The 20,774-nt window shown below is 35.4% G+C and overlaps 2 protein-coding genes across 2 annotated transcripts; one reads left to right on the top strand and one right to left on the bottom strand.

The window, feature by feature from the left end:
* Nucleotides 1-3,226: 3,226 nt before the first annotated feature.
* LOC122036573 (nucleolin 1-like) lies at nucleotides 3,227-12,125 on the top strand. The gene is made up of 9 exons (XM_042595931.1): nucleotides 3,227-3,412; nucleotides 3,859-3,951; nucleotides 6,049-6,123; nucleotides 6,231-6,319; nucleotides 10,625-10,742; nucleotides 10,887-10,975; nucleotides 11,148-11,223; nucleotides 11,293-11,384; nucleotides 11,540-12,125. The coding sequence occupies exons 1-9, from the start codon at nucleotides 3,227-3,229 to the stop codon at nucleotides 11,874-11,876; spliced, it is 1,155 nt and encodes a 384-aa protein (XP_042451865.1). The 3' UTR covers nucleotides 11,877-12,125.
* A 1,364-nt stretch (nucleotides 12,126-13,489) lies between these two features.
* Nucleotides 13,490-18,052, bottom strand: LOC122036572 (glucose-6-phosphate/phosphate translocator 1, chloroplastic-like). Its single transcript, XM_042595930.1, has 5 exons — nucleotides 17,135-18,052; nucleotides 16,817-17,042; nucleotides 15,755-15,977; nucleotides 14,077-14,290; nucleotides 13,490-13,843 (listed from the first exon to the last, which is right to left on the bottom strand). Exons 1-5 carry the CDS (start codon nucleotides 17,663-17,665, stop codon nucleotides 13,832-13,834), a joined length of 1,206 nt encoding a protein of 401 aa, XP_042451864.1. The 5' UTR covers nucleotides 17,666-18,052; the 3' UTR covers nucleotides 13,490-13,831.
* Between the last annotated feature and the right edge of the window lie 2,722 nt (nucleotides 18,053-20,774).

Raw genomic sequence — 20,774 nt, 5'->3', positions numbered from 1 at the left:
TGGAGAAAAGAATGTGGTTCAGGTTGTAACAGATAATGCAAGCCGTGTCAGTGGAGGTAATATTTTAAATTTATATTACTTTCAATTAAAAATTGGATTATAGTTTCAATTTTTTTACTAAATTTACTTTGTTTTTTGAGGTCACCTGTTGTAAAATTGATTTCCACACTTGTACTGACTCACTGTGTGTGTCATTGTTTAGATTTGTTGTTTGAGAATATATTCAAAATTCCTCATCTAGAAAATTTCATGAACGGATATTGATGATAAATGATTATATTTACAACAGACAGAGAGACATTGCAAAGACACGTTTCGCAACTGTTATTTTGACTTTAAAGCGATTTCACGCAAAACAAGTAAATCTTAGAAAGATATTTATATATGAAACGTAAGCAAATGGTTGATTTTGTAACGTAGATATAGGAAAGCGGGTAGCAGAAGTGATATTGATGCCTTCTTTTTGGAAAAATATAATTTTTGCATTAAAAGTTGGCGGCTCATTGATGAAAGTATTGTGGCTAATAGATGGTGAAAAAGATCCCCTATGAGTTATATTTATGAGTCATTGACATAACCAAAGAAGCTATCGTTGCGTCATTTAACAATAATGAAGAGAAATATCGTAGCATATTTAATTTAATAACAAATAGAACATTCAACTTTATTGACCTTTGCACGCAGTCGGATATTTCTTGAATCCAGAGTATTTTTACTCAAACCTTGACATAAAACATGATACAGAAGTGATTGAGGGTATGTACAACAGTACAAGTGCATATCTAGATTGGTGAGTGGTGAGGATTTAGAAGATAAGATCACGAATCAATTGGAAAATTACAAGAAAGCCAGACTTTTTAGTTTTCCAATGGCTATCATTCAAAGAACTTCAAAATCACAAGGTAAATTCGTAAATAATATATTATGCAATATCAATATTGGATGGTAATAAAGTTAATCGTATATGTTTTTGTATTTCAAGCTGATTGGTTGTCTTCTTATGGTGCATCAACACCTGAATTAAAAATATTTGCAGTGAAGATTTTGAACCTCACATGCTCTTCTTCATGCTGTGAATATGTAAGTTAGTGTTTTTTTAATACATATTAAAATTTATATTATGGACTTAGCATTTACTTAGATACATTTTAAGAAAAGAAATAGGTTGTTTTAACAACGATTGAATGATTTGCCATATGTCAAGTACAACATAGCTTTGAGGCGAAAATATGACATGCGAAATAAGATTGATCCTATTTCTTTGTTAGAAATAGATGATAGTAATGAATCGTTGTTGGGAAAATTGGATAATAGCGATAAAGACAATGATAATGATTTTGTCTATCAGGATGAAGATTTGCGTTGGCGTGATATAGCACAAACATCTAGGGTTGCTGAAAGTGTGTATAACTTTTTATATCGAAATGCATCTTCTTCAAAAGTAGCATCATTATCTGCTTCAGCAAAAAGAAAGGAATCTTCAACTTAAACTAGTCTTATAGATGAAGAAGAGAACCTTGCTGATGAAACTGAAGAAGAAGATATCGATGGATACAAATTAAGCGATGGAGCTGATGACGTAGATTTGGACAATGAAGATGAAAAAGATGAATATTCTGATATTTGATATTTCATCTATCACATTTTCAAAAACTTGATTTATTTTTAATTTTTAATAATCTACAGCTTCATTAAAGAATATTTTGTTTATGGTTATTTAAATTTTCAAAGACATTTAATAGATATAATAGCTTTTTTGTTTATTACACTTTTTTCCTTAAAGAAGGGGAGCCTTGGCGCAGCGGTAAAGTTGTTATCATGTGATCAAAAGGTCACGAGTTCGAATCCTGAAAACAATCTCTTGCAAAAAGCAGGGTAAGGTTGCGTACAATGGATCCTTCCCCGGGACCTCGCATGGTGGGAACTTTGTACACCGAGCTGTTTTTTTTTTTTACACTTTTTTTCTTAAAGCGTGTACTTTGCTTTGCGCTTTAAGCCTCAAGACCCTTGAGCCTTTTTTTTGTCTCACTCTTTTGACAACTGTGGACATTGTTGGTTCAGCTCTAGCCGATAACATAATATCTTCAATGAAGGATCTAGGTATACCATCTATGAGGCCATGACCTGGGTTAGACATCATCGGTTTAGGCAGTAAAGGAATGTGGCCTAATAGGGAACTAGGTATCTCGCCCATGATGAGGTTGTGACATGATCTGGTTGTGATTTGTGGATTATTACACGTGTCACAACAGATTAGCTGTGGACCTCTAGCCTTTGCAACCTTAGCTGTCATTATATTGTAGTTACTGATGTCATCCTCGATAATGCTGATTCATGCAGTAGGACATAACAGGAAGTTAGAGTTGAGAACATAAAGGAAAGCAACTAATGACAAGGAGAAAATTATAATTTTGGTCCTGTAATTTATCTGTTTTTTAATTTTCATCCTGTTAAGAGTTAATTTACACTTTTAGTCCCGTAGCTTAGTAATATTTTTCAATTTTAATCCTTTTTTCTAAAATTAAAATTTTTAACCGGTAAACCGGTTAAAAATTTTAATTTTAGAAAAAAGGATTAAAATTGAAAAATATTACTAAGTTACGGGACTAAAAGTGTAAATTAACTCTTAACAGGATGAAAATTGGAAAACAGATAAATTACAGGACCAAAATTATAATTTTCTCTAATGACAAGTATCAACAACCAAGAGTATATGGGAAATTTTTTGAAAACAAAACCCTGTTGAATTACCCGCACAAATAACATCTCATGATAACATGAGCACAAGTAATGAAATATTAATATATTTTTATCCTCTCATTTCAAGCCCTTCATTAAATATTATTTTTTCCATTTTCAGTGAATGACACACTTTAAAACTCCTTTCAAAACAATTAGTATTCAGTTAAACTCATAAATTGTTTTGTAAATTAATCACGCACAAGGTAAATTTAGGGAAATAAGCAGGAACATGCATCTCAATCGAAAAACAAAATCAAGAATCTTGACATTTTGTTTGAATGCATAATCATCTTAACCTTTTTGCCCAAATATGAAGTATAGGAAAGATTGACACTTGATCAAACTTCATCCAATTCTACACAAAACTCGAACTCTGACACTAGTTTGGATGAAGCAAGCATGACATTATATATGCACTTAACATATCCCTCTCTTCCAGCAATACTGTTATTTTTATAGGGCACATTTTGTTCTTTCTTTAGTAATGATAGGATTCTTTCTATCTGTATATGTGCAAAGAAGTTCGTTTTGCACGTTTGCATTGAAGAAATGTTGCCTAATTGTGCAGGAAGATATAGCTGAAGCAGCAGAGAAGCATACAGCACCAGATACTAACCTGGAAAAGAGACAAGAATCGTATCTATTTGAAAGTGATGCTGACGAGCATGATGTAAGGCCATGATTTGTGTGTAATATTCCATTGAAGGATTGTATCATAGTATCTTTTACTTATGTTGAATTATCTCAATATTCTTTAATGCTTGTAATTGAAAAGAGTATTTGCTTCTCTAGCTTCCTTTTGTCTAGCCCATTTCTAATTTATATCTATTAAAATTAACTAATGAACTTAGGCACTGATATTTTTGCGACATCTGATGCCGGTATGACTTGTTTAGCACTAGAGTTTGTTATGCTGTCATGGCGTGTTTTTTCCCTCATCATTAGTCATTATTCATATTTTGTTTGCATACTTTACACCCTCTAGCTAACTGTTCAAGTTGTTTGTCAGTCTTGTTCATTATTTTTAGTTCTCTTGACTATATTTGTAATCTATTTGTGTTACTCATGGTTGATCCATAAACGTAGAGTGTTTGTGATTGTTTCTATTTGACTCAGGCATTTGAAGGCAGCAGTAACTCTGAGGAATCATTTGAGAAATCTTCAGATGAGGAAAGTGAAGATGAGAAACCATTGAAAATTCCAAACAAGGTATTCTTTTTTCTCATTGTGCATAGTAATATTGCACATGCTTAGTCATAAAGATTTTTCTTATGCAAGTTTGAAGCAATTCTATCTATTTTATTAAGGTGATAGAACAATTACCTATTTGAAGGTTTTCACTGTGCCAATCTATGACCACAATAGAGAAAGATGGCCACATTGGTTCCTTGAGAGAGAATATCAGTATTTGTCTTAAAATCAGGAATTATGTATTTAATAGAAACAGGTTAATTTTTTAGAGTGTACTTTAATAGTCAAAATTCAAATATGAATATACAATATTTATGCACTAAAGTTTCTCCAAAATAAATCTTACAAGTGTTGATCTACTGATTAGCAAGCAGGACTTTTGCAAATTTGTAAAGTTTATTAATGATTTATGCCAAACATACATTTATAAGACTTTTCTAACATTGTAGCAAAAAAGATGATTACGCTCACCTCAGGCGTCCCTCATAGTCCGTTCCTAGGTTATGTGAAGGGAGGTAAGTCACGAGTTAGCTTATAATCGACCGAGAGGGTGGGAGGAGTTTTTAAAGATTTTTCTAACATAAAGCTAAAAGTGTGACCTACCAATGAAGATACAATTTAATAATTACAGAGATTTTATTGTAAAACATGTTGAAGCTAAAGATTTTTGGTATTATGACATTGAATTGACTTCACCCTTATAGGCATAGTATTGTGGATAAATAGATAAATCCTGGTCCATAGTGAGATCTGCTTGAATCTTTGCAAGTAGTTTGTTTGACCAACAATGATGCTTTTCTCCAAGCCTCACTTGTGATTGGCTGTTTGGTAGTGTAGATGGAATTATATTCAATATGTGCTAGAACTGTTTGTTTCACTTTATTTGTTTCTATGAGCTAACTCCATTAAAGTGTAGTTCTCCTTAAACATAATTTACATATTAAAGTGATTTTTTCACACAACTTAATTATGGTATACAGAATCACAAGTTAAAATAGTTGATAACATGACTAGATATATTTATTAAATAAAATCACATTTGGGAAGTTTATCTAGCTCTATATAAACTGAAATTAGGAATTTCTGATCTGACCTTGTGATCTGTCTTAAGATATTGAACTAATATATTCTTATGTTTTAAATTTGACACTATTTTAAATATTTTTGTTCATTATATTGAAATGAAATTAGAAAACATGATTGACTAGTCGGGATTTCTTACCTAGACAGCCCTATTGAGAAGATTGACAATATTCATGATAGACAGGCACTACATATGGTGATCGGAGGGATGGGTTAAGGACCTAACCTTGTGATACAGAGACTCATACTATTTTAGATGGCATGGGACAAATTGAGGACTGACCCCAGTGAGACAGTAGAGACTTGGCAATTTTTCACACCATGAGAGAGGGAGAGAGAGGGAGATGATGGGCTGGCTATTGTTTACCCTACTGGTCCAGTGTCTCCTGTGGTCTTGAAAATATCCCAATAAATTCTTAGTCTTTGATGATTTAGTGTTAAATTAGAAAATTGACTGTTATTATGTTGCTAGCTAAACTCGCATATAGGTTATAAACAGACTCGAGAAACTTCAGTCTGCCTGTGGTGGGTTAACAACTACCTCTTTGCATCTCCAGCTGCCACATGATTCTGCGACAATAGATAATGATTTCCCAGCAACTCACTTCAAATGTCAATCATCATCTTATTCTTCTTTCAAAGGAGCAACTATTCTTACAATTTCAATAGGTGGTGAATAGAAATCTAGATCCTGTTCCAGAGATTGTTGTGGTTCTGGATTATTTGGCTTCAGCTAAACCAGGAAGGGCAGCTCATTCCTGATTCTAGTATCTTATGGCCTCTAAGTGACGGTTGCTTGTTTCAATATTCAATGATGAATTCTGGCACCATTATGATCCTAAGAGACACTGATTTCTGTGTCAGAAAATTGATGAAGTTATTTGCTAGCCTACCAATCATGTGTAGATTTATTGCTGCTAAATCATGAAGGTCATACTTGTTGTGGGAAGAATGGCAGCATTAGACTTACAAATTGCATCAAGAACCATTATTAGATGGTCTATTGTTTCTGAAAAAGTTGCGTTAATGCAGAATAAGGATGTGAAGATGAAGGATGCAATAGTTGATAGTGCTCAGAAGCAAACTAAAAAGTCTGAAAAGAAAGTGGTAAAATCATCTATTTCTGCTATTTTATTTTCCATTCTGTTAATTTGAGGTGGTACTCTATTCCTATTATAGTTTTATCTGTCTTATTTTTCATCCCTTTGTTGTAGCCAAAAACTTCTACAGTACAAAATCCAACATCTGGATCTCAAACATTATATGTTGGCAACTTGTCCTATGATGTTGGTCCGCATGATCTGTAAGTATGATTTAATTTACCATATATCATTCTTAATTCTTGTTATATTTACCTAGCATATAGTATATATGTTTGTTGCATTTCTGTTAGATATTTTTCGTAGATACATGTAATGATTCTCTTAAGTTTGGAAAAAGCAAGGTGTTAAAAATGGTTCTAGGAAGTAGGTGGTTGGCCAATCGCCTAGCACCCAGGCACTCGACATTAAAATATTATTAAAATGTGGTTAGGCACTCAACTTTACAATTATATATCACATTGCAAGAATGCATACTAAAAATCACTAAACAATTAAAAAACTCTAGAAAATACTATCAATTAATCAACAATCATACAATAATTGAATATTTAAACTGGCCAGTAAAACATGAAAAAAAGCTACTGACCTACTCGTTGAGGGTCTAGAGGTTCCTAATCCAATCTTCCAAAGAAAAACAAAAACTCTAGCTGCGGGTAAGGTGCTGCAAAACAAGTGTTGGAGAATGTTGTAGATGTTGTGGGTTATCAGAAATTCAGAATGCTATGAATGTTGGAGAACGCTACACATTACTGAGTCAATAGTGTTATTAGGGATATTGTGATGCTCGAGGTGCCGGACTTACGGTGGTGACCTACTAGCACTGGGAACGTGGATTTGTCACTTGTTAATTACATATGGGTTTGACCTGTTGGTTTGCTAGTATCAGGTGTGGAGTAGTTGCGACAGGCTACTAGTGCCAGGTGTGGAGGACCTGTAATGGTAGCAACTTGGTGTGTTGGGGAGCCAGGGATGAGAATTTTGGGAACATGGAGGTATATTTAGTGAGATGTCAGTCGAATTTAGAGGTTGGCAGGATTGTGGAGTGACGTGTGGAATTGTAGTGGCAGTGACAAAACAACATGTGGAGGATCGAGGCTGGAGGAGAACGGTGTTGACTGTAGTGTTGTGATTTAAGTATTCACAAGTAGAGAAGAGGAGAAGGATTGCAAAGAGGGAGTTGTGATAATAGGGTTTAAATCTGTTATTTTTTTCCCCCACCTGACCATGAAGATTTTTCTCAATATTCGAACCGGGTGCCTAGGCGGACTGCCTGGCCCTGCTCCTCTTTTGCTTAGGCAAAACACATAAGTGGCCGTTTAGGGCTCTTTTTAAAACATTGGAAAAAAATATTGTTTTCTATTCATTATGAGAATAACATGTGCCCCGGCCATGAAGATTTTTCTCAATATTCAAACCGGGTGCCTAGGTTGATTGCCTGCTTAGGCAAAACAGAAGGGATTGCAAAACACATAAGTGGCCGTTTAGGGTTCTTTTTAAAACATTGGAAAAAAATATTGTTAGAAATTCATTATGAGAATAACGTGTGTATATAGAGCATTATGACTCATGGTTAGAACTTAGAAGTAGCAATGTTGGACTAAATCCATTACACCTAAATAAGCTATTAAGTTTAGAACACTTTCTTCTAAGCTGGAGCATAGATACTATTTATATCCAACTTGACATGGGCTAGAAAAGCTTTCAGCGGTAAGACATTGATTCGATGTGGCAGGAAACAAGTTATCAGGCAAAATTTTGTAAAATGACGAAGCATGTATACAGGGACTCCTTTGATGTTAGGGTCAGCGCATCAACAAAGAGAGGGGATAAAGAGAGAATTGATGAAATGAAATGATAATGAAGAGAAATCTAACAAAACTCTTGAGTAAGCTTCTCCTTGCGGTGCATATAGCAGCACTTACTAGCCTAAGGGAAAAGTAAAGCATTTGAGGCTTCTGACAGAAAGATGGACAACACACTTCAACCGGTTGCTGGAAAAAACAGACAAGTTGGTTCCTTTGTTCATGTCTTCACTAGAGATGGACTGCATAGCTTGATCTTTTGCTAGAAGTAATAAATTGAGAACGGGACATTTTCTCTACTCAAATTTTCATTGGATATAATGCAGTGTTCTAAAAATCGGTCTAGGCGACCGCCTAGGTGCCGCCTAGGCGCTAGGCGCCAGCCGACCGCATTGAAAATATGCTAGTCGGCCCGCCTAGGCGTGATTAGGTGGTCCTAGGCGCTGACAAATCGGTCAAATCGTCTAGGCATGACAAAAATAGTGCAAGATTTTCATGATTTTTTTTTAGTTTGAATTTTTAAATTTAAAGCCCAATTAGAAAAACATAAATGTAACATTTTTTTATTGGGCTTAAGTTTTATAAGTCCTAAACTTTAGTCCAACAAGAAAATCGATTTGTTAGCTTGCCCTAGCGGTTAGCACCAAACTTCATCTTCAACGTACTGAGTAATCAAAGTTGAAGAAATTAGAGCAAATGAAAAAACCCACATTCATGAGAAATCAGAGAGTTAAAGACTAGAGAAATCAATTTGAAGAAAAAATTATTGTTTGATCTTTTCTTAACTGAGCGACTTGGAAGCGATTGAATTGAAGGTTAGCCAGAGCCTCATCCTTTGAAAATGTCATTTCATCAGATAATCCCGAAGAAACTCTAGAGTGAGAGAACTTCACGAGGATGATTTTGCATTCGAAGAAGAAGAGGAGGATCACAATAATGATATTGAATTTGTGTCCAATGAGAAATAAGTTGTTGAAAATTATAGAGAAGTAGAATAAATTTGTGATATGATATTTTATTAGCTGTGTAATTTTAAGTTCATTTTAAATTTGATGTTATTGTGTTGGAGTTATAAAATGTGATTTATTATGTAATTTATATTGATACCGTGGAATCCGCCTAGCAACGCCTAGTCCTCGCCTAAGTGGCCTAGGCACTAGGCGCTGGTCTGGCGCCCGACTAGGGCCTAGCGAATTTTAGAACCTTGATATAATGTTTTTAAAAAAATCAGATTTGGCTCAACTGGTAAAAATCTGGAATCAGGTTTCCTACACTAATCCATTCTCTTTCACTCATAAACCTGTTATAAAAATCAATATAACCCAGGAAGATCCATTCCCTTTCACTCATAAATCTGTTATAAAAATCAGTATAACCCAGGAAGATCAGTTATGATTTCATAATCAATAAAATCAGATGTAATGAAGGGAAGCCTTGGCACAATAGTAAAGTTACTTTGTGACCAAAAGGTCATAGGTTCGAATCCTAAAAACAACCTCTTGCAAAAAGCAGGGTAAGGCTGCATACAATGAATCCTTTTCCGGGATCCCGCATGGCGGGAGCTTCGTGCACCGGGCTATCCTTTTAATAAAATAAGATGTAATAGGGTTTTTTCTACACTAATAGTAGGGCATCTTCACTTCCCTTGGGAAATCATTGGTTTAAATCCCGATTAACATTGCTTTTTTGTATTTCTGGCCTTTTCTCCCCATTAAGTGCTATTGCTTATCATATAGATTTTTTATAATCGAGTTTTTATATATTTTATTATATAATATACAAGTATATATAGGTTGATAAGGTTTAATTATGCCTTGGCTATTTGTCTCTGTATGTGGACAAAAATTATCATTAATTTTTCATATGTTTGCTGAATTTTTATAAAATATTTTATATTTAAAAAGTATAATTTGTGACATCACTTTCCCAGTGGACATCTCGTGATCCTGACCAATTTATTTATCATTATATTTAATATATTTTATAAAATTATATATAAGGTTATTTTCCTGCTCAACTGGTTTGACCTGTCAAACCAACTATCTGGAGCTTTATTTGTTTGATCTCTTGTTCAGATTACCAAACATTAGATATGACAGTATGTTGAAAGAAAGAAGAAAGGGAACAAGAAAACATTACTTCGAAGTTCTAGAAGCAGCTTGCAGAGATTAAGGAAAAGTCGATTGGGTACATAAGCATGAGCAACTTACAAAAGATGAATACCTGAGGACTCCTTAGGATGCAAGCTGAAGACAATGCTGGTGGGAGGTTACATTATTATTCCTGCATACGAGAGGAAGATAACATAGCAGGTGCATGGAACAAAAAGAAAGCAGAGAATATGAAGATATAGAATAAAATAGATCTACAGATATGAAGAGAAAAATGCAAGCATAGAAGGAGAAACAAAAAAGTTGCAAGATGAGGGAGCAGCAAAAGAGAAGAAAACTAGAAAATGAAGTATGAAAAGTTGCTACAGAGGGCTGGCTTGCAGGTGGAGGGCGTGCTAGTTGTGGCCAAATATGGCACGCATAACGTTTCTATTCATTGTGACTTAACTATCACGCGAAACCTTAAACCTAAAAGTGTCATTGTGAGACTAAACTCATAACAGATCCAAAAGGTCCCGCTGAAGAAAATTCATTGTATATAAAGCTAACTGATGTAAATCTTTGATGTTTAAATTAGATTCTTTCTTTTCAGATCAGAATTTTTCAAAGGGGTAGGGGAAGTTGTTGGTGCCCGTTTGGCTACAAGAGGTAAAGGTAGCTCCAAGGGATTCGGTCATGTTGATTTTGCTTCCGAGGAAGATGTTAAAAAGGTTTATAATCTTTCTTTAAATTTCTGTGAAGCATTGCTTGTAGTTTCCATTTCAGATTTTTGTGTATTAGAATTAACTAGTGTTACGACACTATCAGTATGTCGATTGGCCTAGAGAAAATTTATTATTTTTTTCTTTGTCTAGGCACTTGAATTAAATGGCCAGGAGTTTTTTGGGCGTCCACTCAAACTTGAAGTTGCTCGTGGAAGGGATTCAAATACCCCTCAGAGTGGGTATGTTTGTCAACTTAAGCCGTTCAAGTGTACAAGAGAATCCTATTAAATTGTTTTTTACAATGTAATACCATTTAGCATCTCAAGGAGTGTTTCGGTCTAAAAAAATCTCCTGCTAATGACAAAATAGAAGGGAATGATTCTCTATGCTTATATTTCTTTAATTTTGCAGCAACGAAAAGGGCAGCAAAGATCAGAGTCATACCATATTTGTAAAAGGTTTTGATAAATCACTTGGACAGGATAAGGTGGTGTTTGATTTTACATTGTAACCTGCATTTTTGTTGTATCGTTTATTAATAGTAATACTCGTACAGATTAGGAATTCCCTTCAAAAGCATTTTGGATCATGTGGAGACATCGCTCGTATATCTGTACTCAAGGACCATGAAAGTGGTGCCCCTAAAGGGTCAGTTCTTTGTCTCCCTACTGCCATTTGAAATCTCGTATCAGATGTTTCAGTGAGGTTCAAATCTGTTCTAGACCTGCAACAATCTATTGGAAGGAGAGTTTAATATTTCTTAGTGAAAAATCAAACCTTTCGTTTGTTCTGTTATCTCACAGGATGGCATTTGTGGATTTCAAGGACCAGATTGCTTACAAAAAGGCATTCGAGCTCAATGGTTCTGAACTTGACGGATATACCCTAACCATTGACGAAGGAAAGGCAAAAGGTGACAATAGCAATGGTAAAGGTAAAGGTAAAGGTGGTGGGAAATTTAGTGGAAGAGGTGGTGGACGAGGTGGGAGAGGCGACCGTGGTAGAGGACGCGGCTCCGGTGGTAGGGGCAAGGGTCGTGGTGGTGGACGAGGTGGGAGAGGTGATCGCAGTCGAGGACGTGGCTCTGGTGGTAAGAGCAGGGGTCGCGGTGGTGCAGAGAGGAATTCCAGTGATGGCTAGGCATGCTAGGATTTTTTGGCTGAAGGATCCAACGGTGGGCCTAGCGGACAACAACTATTCTTGCCTTCTGTTTTAGTTTGTGAGCTAAAGAGTCACAACGACAATTTTCATTTCCTGAATGCTTGTTCAAATTTAACTCTTCTACCGTTGCCTTTTGTTTTAGTTTGTGAGTTAAAGATTCACGGCGACAATTTTTATTTCCCGATTTCTTGTTCAATTTGAATCATGCATTAAATTTATTACTGAAAACACAATACCCTGTATTATTTAATTAGAGCTAATGTCGCCCTGCACGGTTAGTTCATTGCTGCTAATTATTCGTCGTCTCTATTTCCATCGCAATTTGACATTGGCTGTTAATTTTTGTTAGTTATCCCGCTTATGCAATTAATGTAAGACATTGGCCGTTCATTCCCCTTACAACCGGATCTGTAATTGAATTATAACTGAACATTGAATTTTGCGATTTAAATAGGATAAATTGAGTTGATTTAAAATTGATTCAATTAATTATCAAATTAATTAAGTTTTTCATGATATTATTAATTAATTAGTTAAATCAGGCTTCTGGATCATTTGTCTTCGATTTATTCTAGCAGCTGAGTCGATTTATTCTAGCAGCAGCTGATATAAAACTTTCTTAGGGTTGAATTAATCATCTCAGATTTGATTTAATTGGACTTAATCAACGAATATATCAATAATTTGATGATGATTAATTTGTTTTACTCACATCTAGCTTGACACTATCACACCTTGCCCCTGGGGTTATGGTGCAATGATAGACTATTCAGATTGTCATCCAGGTATTCACGGTTCAAGTTTCAATTATAATGAATTTGTAAGAATTATTTTTCCAAATGGGATTATGGTGCAACAATAGGCTATTCAGATTGTCATCCATGTATTCGCGGTTCAAGTTTCAATTATGATGAATTTGTAAAATTATTTTTTCAAATGGAGCACGCAACTAAAAAGATGTTGAGCTTCTAATTGTCACTGCAAACACTTCCCGATTTATCCTTTTCATGGGACCGAACCAATCACCCAGACTCGACGTCACCCAACCTAGCTAATTTTTTTTATTTTTTTTTAACTCTATCACACCTTAATTTTAACTATTTTTGGAATACAATAATTTTTTTACACCAAATATTCAACTTTCAATTAATTCTGAAAACAACTAATTTGGACTCATTAAAATTTCCCACAAACCATCCTAATAAATCAAAAAATTATCGGATGATTTTTTTAATGGGCAGTTGGAATCGGATCATGAATAGGATGGTGTTTTTGACTCGATACTGCAGATCCGATCACCAATTAAGATCCGCAACCATATGAACTGGCAGATTGACAAGATTTACCACAAACAAACGGGGATAACTCTTCTCATATCCCTGTAGCATCCACTCGGCGGCATCATTCGCCGGCCGGCAAAACAGGCGAGGAACTCATCAGGTACACACATGCTTATAAATTATATAACAAACAACTTTTCTCAAGAACATGAAATTCGTCCTTGATGCAAGTTTTTTTTCCTTTTTCTTCTGCCAATTAGATTCTTAATAAATAAGAGGAAAAAAAAAACAAGTAATTTGAAGCTTGCGATATCACAAAAAAATCAACTTGCTCTGATAAGAAAGGCTTACACTGGTGGAAGACAACAAACATTGCTTCTTGCTGAAGGGTTTTTTTTTCCCAATAATACAGCTTTGCCCAGGGTTATTTTCGCTAACTCCCCTCTGAGAAAGGCTCGAATTGCCTGATTTAACCATAGGAATAAAAAATACGAGCGTAACTATAAGTTGAGTTTAACGAATCTGGAGTATTTGCAGTATGATCTGCGATCAATTGAAGACTGCTGTTGGAACTCTACAAAAAGAATCTATGACCAAATCGTATACTACCGGAGCAGTTTCACTTTATTATTCCATTCCTTCTCCTCATCTCTTTCACTGCTTTGCCTGCATAATACAGGGGAGTTATGATCTTCCATAGCCATTGCTGGTGCATATTTGTTCAAGCAGTTAAAAGGGTGGAAAATATATGATCTTCCATTTAAACAAAGTAGGAGGTGTAAAAGAAATGTATGTATGCTAACAAACAACATATAGACGAGCTTTTGTTTCCATGAACTCTTATGTGATCTCTGGAGAACAAAAAACACAACACTGATTTTAACAGTAAAAAAGGTTACCTGGGAGTAGAGGAAAGTTCCGAGGACGGCGATGGCAGCTCCGAGGGCATTGACAGGCTGAACAGGAGTACGGAAGATTATGATGGATGAGACAATGACAGATATCCTCTTCATGGTGTTGCCAATGCTGAACGTCAGAGGTGAGATCTCATCCAAGGACATGTAAGAGACTTGGTTGTATAAATGGTAGAAGATACTTTGTGCAGCTATCCACCTATTATGCAGTAAGTTCATAGTGGCATAAACTAAAATGTTTTCTAAATCAGCAAAGGAAGCTTCATAATTTTGAGACAAAAAGCACAAGAAACAAGATTCTATTTAACACAAGAAGTTACAAATACAAAAATACTTATGGGAACTGAAACTCCAACAAAAGCAATTAATGCACGCACAAACACAGCTTTCATTCCAAGACTGCAAGCGAAAATCAAAAGGTGGACCTAAATCACTCGTATAAAATTAGTTTGATAGAAAAATGAGTTGTTTGGCTAAGCTGATTCATCAAAAAAAAACATTTAAGCCAATCTGATTAGAAGAATCAATCTTAATTTTATAAAATAATGACACCTATAAAGATATATTTAATTTTACATTCACAAGAAAATAATTTTAAAATTTTATAAGGTAATTAACAATATAATAAAAATATAGATATAAATTCATACAAAAATATTGCATATCTTTACAAAATATTTAACACAGTAGAAAAATAATTTATACTGATAAAAGTAAATGTTTAAATTTATATTTATAAAAAAAAAGATAATCCCTTCTGTTAAATAAGGGTAATTTGGGAAAATTTAAATTTGAGGCACCCTTTGAATAAAAATTAAAAAGGGGCTCCCTTGATGATTTAAAAAATAGAAGTGTTGATTTTTGCCCTACATATATTGTGGCTACAAGTCATTATTTGACACATGAATGATAACCAACCAAGTCTAACATTATCGCAGTCACAGCTTTCAAAGGTAATATCAAGTAGACATTTAACGCAAACAAAGCTTTCATCTCTAAAAATGCTATTAAATAAAGTAAAGTAGAAACATTATTCTTTTCCATGTGAATATAACATGAAAGAATAAGTTAATGCTAACTAAGAGCATGAACGATAACAACCAAGTCGAACATTATCGCAAACATAGCTTTCAAAGGTAATGCCAAGTAGGCATTTAACACATAGCAAAACATAGCTTTCATCTCTAAAAACGCTATTAAATAAAGTACAGTAGAAACATTATTGTTTTCCATGTGAATTAACATGAAAGAATAAGTTAATGCTAACTAAGAGCATGAACGATAACAACCAAGTCGAATATTATTGCAAACATAGCTTTCAAAGGTAAGGTCAAGTAGGCATTTAACACATATAGCAAAACATAGCTTTCATCTATAAAAAAATGCTATTAAATAAAGTACAGCAGAAACATTATTCTTTTCCATGTGAATATAACATGAAAGAATAAGTTAATGCTAGAGCATGAACGATAACAACCAAGGCAAACATTATCACAAACATAGTTTTCAAAGGTAATGTCAAGTAGACATTTAATGCATATAGCAAAACATAACTTTCATCTCTAAAAATGCTATGAAATAAAATACAGTAGAAACATAATTCTTTTCCATGTGAATATAACATGAAAGAATAAGTTAATGCTAATTAAGAGGGTTTTCTCACCAAATGAAGTTAGGACCAATCTGGGAAAGTGCTGTCTGCCAACCAGCAGCCCACATCTGGGGCCCCTCAACTGCAATAGCAAATGGGGTGAGTATAAAGAGGGACAGGATGGAGAGGCAAGCATAATAGTTCATCCCGCTAACAGATAACCCTTTCATTCCCTTCTTTGAAAAGATGTTCCGAAAGACAAATGCGAGGTTTGATATCATCGCACCCATGAAACCTGAATACAAGACAAACACCTTAACAACCAACCCATAAACAAAGTGAAGCTATTATAAACAGCGCCAAGCATCAGATTGGTTCAAATCACACATTAGAAAATCAAATCAAAGATTATTCAACAACAGTGGCTCACAAATTAAGACAAAAATAAAACAATCTTTAGTTCATGAATATTTGAGAATTCCTGAACAAAAATCTGACTGATTCCTTATTGAATTTTCTGTTCCAAATTTTGAAGAAGATATAATTTTAGTTCTCATTTCTTGTTCACCAAATTCAATAATTTTCTATCATATCAAGAGTAGATTTGCAATTCCATATAATTTGATGGTTCCAAACAAGTATGTAAGATAGAGAATAAAATTAGCACAGAAAATGCTGTGATAAAAGTACTCTTCTGCAAACAATAGGACAGCTAAAGAATCATATTTTAAATGTTACGCTATCTTAACTCCAAAGGAGCAAAAAGTTAAGATAAATAGACTAAAATTAACATAAGAAATGCTGTGATAGAAGTATTCCTCTAGTGAACAATAACAGGAAGGCTGAAGAACCATATTTTTAATGTTAAACCATCTGAACCCCAAGAGGCAAAGATTAAGAATCATTTTGTCATGTAAAATTTACTCATTTGCTACAGTTTGAAGTGCTTGACATTGAAGATATGGAGTTTATTTTATAACTGGTTTCAGGCCTTCAAAGATAAAGAAAGAAAGATCAAATTCTCACCCAAAACATATGCTACAAGGGGTTAGACGCACCTCAAATAACAAAGAGAAACAAAAGAACAAATAAAAGGAATGACAATCAAGAATTCTTGCTAACCCTTCTACTGACCAGTCATGTTAAAGTTGAGCTCTGTCACTGCAGCCAGAGCACATCCACCAATGATCGGCACCAGAGAGAGGTACACCGGCACAGGGAAGGTCTCTCCCAGCAGAAACCTGGATACCAACACGCTGAAAGCCGGCTCCCCACTTTTGATTATGTGGGTGAACGAGACTGCCACCTTTGACATGCTCACTGTTGCCGCCACATGCCCGATCGTGTGCGCTACCGCCACCTAATCAAAGGGATTTGACGTATAACACCTTTGATCTAGACAGCACGAAACCTGAAAGAGAACAACTAAAAAAAAATTTGAAAATCTCTTACCGGTGCAAGGGCTTTCCAGAAATTGAAATCGGTCTTGGGGGCCTCGGCGATCCTTGTGGCCCAGGAAATGAGCATTATGAGGGAGCCCGCGGCCAGGGAGAGGGTGGAGGTCAGCCAAGGGTAGGGGAAGGCGTTGAGTACCTTTTTGTTGTAGATGTTGAAGACAACGTTGAGAGCCCACCAGGTGGCGAAGTAGATGCCGATCTTTAGCCTTTGAGCAGCATCCGAACGGGCCTGCTCAGGGGAGATCTCAGGGACCTCCGATCTATCAGCTTCGTAGGCCTCGCACTTGAAATCATGACCACGGGGCTTGATGGCCGACAAGGTCCCATCGCGGCGGAGGAAGCCAAATCCAGCCCTCTCCGGAGTCGCGAGATAGAGGGGTTTCCTAGTGGAAAACGTCAAATCAAGGTTTTTGATCGTCGATACAGCACGAACGGACGCCGCTCGAGGTCTGACGCAAGGCGCCTTGTGCCGGACGAGATCGCCAACACCGATCCCGGAAGTGGAGTGACTCACCGAGGTAACCATCTTCACAATCTCTAGAACCGATCACAAGAGAACTTTAGCACTCGGGTCGTCGGAGAAGCCGATCGAGCTCACGCACCGATAACAACGAGAGAATCGGCCGAGAACCTCAAAATCTACCAACTTTTGATACTTCGCACAGCGTAAAAATCCCCCAAAAAATACCAGAAAAATTCCGCCCTCAACTGCTCCGCCAACCGTAGCCGCCGCAGGCACCGCGATCCAGCGATGAACCAGGAACAATGTCTTGCAGGATCAAGCGAGAGAAACGTACACAAACACGAATCACGGCGATCTCGTGAGTTTGGTGGGGTGGATTGATCGTTCTACAGGAGCGAAGAAAGGGATCGGTGAACGGCACGAGGTTGGTGGCGAACGAGGTTTGATTGTTTTGATGGGCGTTCGAATCCGTTGTTAACTCGAGCATATAACGGCGTTAGGCAGTCCATACGTACGTTAAGCCAAAATATTCGGATATTTAACGGTGTTAACTTCAGTTATTTTTTCTAAAAATATTTTACACAGAATATTTATTATTATTATTATTATTTGGTTGAGACGTGGGAAAAAATATTATTGCACACCCCTACTTATCTTTCTCATGAATGAGGATTTTTATTTTTATGGAAATAAAATTATCCATACTAATTTTCTTATCTAAAATATATAATTTAAGATAAAAAAATTATTATATTAAATTTAAATATCCATTTTTACTATATCATATATTAATTTTCATACTTTTTTCTCTCTTTCCTAAATTTAAAGAAGTACTATTTATAAATATTAAATTTAGAAAATAAATAAAGTAGCTGATGTAAATATTTTTTAATTATCTTATCCAAAATTTAAGATAAATTTTTTAAATATATATATAATGTGGCAAGAGACAAAATCGCTCGCCCCCAATGTCCCCACCGCACCCAACCCAAGGTCATCACGAGGGAGGTAAGTCACAGCATCCTGAGCGAGCATGTGACAGGTGGGGTGAGTTACACAGGGACCGAGGATTTACACCCCGATTACTCTGAGTTTCGATCTCGTGATCTCATGTGACAAGCATCCCACCACACATGCATGGAAGAAGCTCTAAAATAATTCTTTACGCACATTATCTGTTTTGAGCCGTGTGACCGCGATCACAGTTTCGTATCCGTCTTATGTAGGTTACGCTCAAGCCTTGGTTGTTGAGGAGATTTCGACCTCTGTTGCTCCGCTCCCTCATTCACTCCTCCATGGCGTTATTTCTGCTCACTTTTTGGAGTGCCACCAACAAATTTAGTATGATTGTCACGAAATTCATACTCTTCCTTACCCATATAGTCCATTTTAGCTTTCCTACCGTCACTATAACTAGAGTAAGTGATCTGTTTTTGATTTGGTAGACAAAGTGCTTTATCTCAAAGATTTAATTGCAGTTTCAGGACTAGGGATTCCAACTATAATAAATAAATGAAATTAATAGATAAATTCTAATCACACCTGCATTTACTCAAGAAGTTGTCATTTTATCAACTATTTCTCTAGAAAAAAAAGGATTCAATTTGAAGTTATACTTTTGATGAGCAATTTTACTTGGCTAGATGAATCTTCATGGAGGTATATTCATCTGAGTCTGACTGTAGCTATCACTCGTAGAGAAGAAAATGTCAGGTCCAATTTTTTATGGCTCTTTGTGATGACTATGAATGATTATACACAACAATTTTACATTGTAGTCATCTGTTTTTCGTTAATTCAGTAGTACATGAATGCTACATGAGGAGATTCACCTTAAGTCTCAAGTTGATAAAAAAACTATTGCACCGTCTACACCATTTGTTTTTGCATCACCATAGTGGCCTCCGTCTCATAATCAAAGTAAGTCGACTTCGAAAATTTCTAATGATGAGTATGTTTATTGCAAAGAAAAGGGACAGTATAGGTCTTAGTATCCATTATTATTGAATAAAGGTAAACTACCAAAGCAGCAGAAATGACCACCACAGTAGCAGTATCAGTAGCAACGATCTCAATTGCCACCATTGCCACATTAGAATGTTCCATGAAAATCTGGTAATTAACCACAACAGTTGTCATATGGTCTACCTCAGTCTAGTAATGCACTAGCTGCCCCATTTTTAGATCTGTATATGCTTAAATAGTTTCAACAGTTCCTTGCTTCACAACCCTCTACCATGTCTGCTTTTTCTCATATAAGTTTGTTATCCTCTGATACATCAAGTATATCTTCTCATTTATAGATCTTAGATTCTGAAGTTTCTCATCATATGTCACCTGACTTGTCATCTTTTATCTCTTTGTCTTCTAATTCATCTTTATCAATTGTGACTGCTGATGGTACTCTTAGGCCACTAATAGGTGTTGGTTCGGTTGTTATAACTTACTTGTCTCTTCTTGATGTTTATTATATTTCTAGTCTTACACTTAATCTTATTTCTGTTAGCCAATTGTCTGAGTCTGAATATTCAATCATTTTTTCTTCATCCAATTGTTATGTGTAGGACCCAGATCTCAAAAGGTGATTGAGATAGGTAGAAGGTAAGGGAGACTCCATGTCTTAGATAAGCTTCAAGTACCAGATGTTGTAACTTCTAATGTCGATCTATGATCTTTTTGATTGAGTTTTTTTTTTTAATTTTTATTTATAGCATACTCGTCTAGGTCATGTTTTAGCATCTTGTTTATAATTTTTAGCTTCGTCTAAAGTATTAGGACATTTAAAAAGTTGTGATATTTTTTTATTGTAGTGATTGTAAACTGACAAAATTTTCTGCATTACTTTTCAATAAAAGTTTATCTTTTTCTCTTAATCCTTTTGATCTTGTTCATTTGGATATATGAGGGCTTTCTCCTGCTACTACAAAAGGGGATCAAGATATTATATTTCTTTATTGATGATTGCACTCATTATACTTGGATTTATCTTATGAAATATAGATATGATTATCTTACCATCTTTAATGATTTTAAAGTTCTTGTCAAAACTCAACATTCAACTGTTATCAAGTGTTTTCATTGTGATTTGGGAGGGGGGGGAGTGAGTATGCTTTCAATATTTTTTCTTGTTTACTTGCATCAGAAGGTACTATACATCAAACCTCATGTCAAG

Source organism: Zingiber officinale, unplaced genomic scaffold (genome assembly GCF_018446385.1).
Source record: "Zingiber officinale cultivar Zhangliang unplaced genomic scaffold, Zo_v1.1 ctg176, whole genome shotgun sequence".
Classification (NCBI taxonomy): domain Eukaryota; kingdom Viridiplantae; phylum Streptophyta; class Magnoliopsida; order Zingiberales; family Zingiberaceae; genus Zingiber; species Zingiber officinale.
This window is presented reverse-complemented; position numbering and strand designations above follow the sequence as displayed.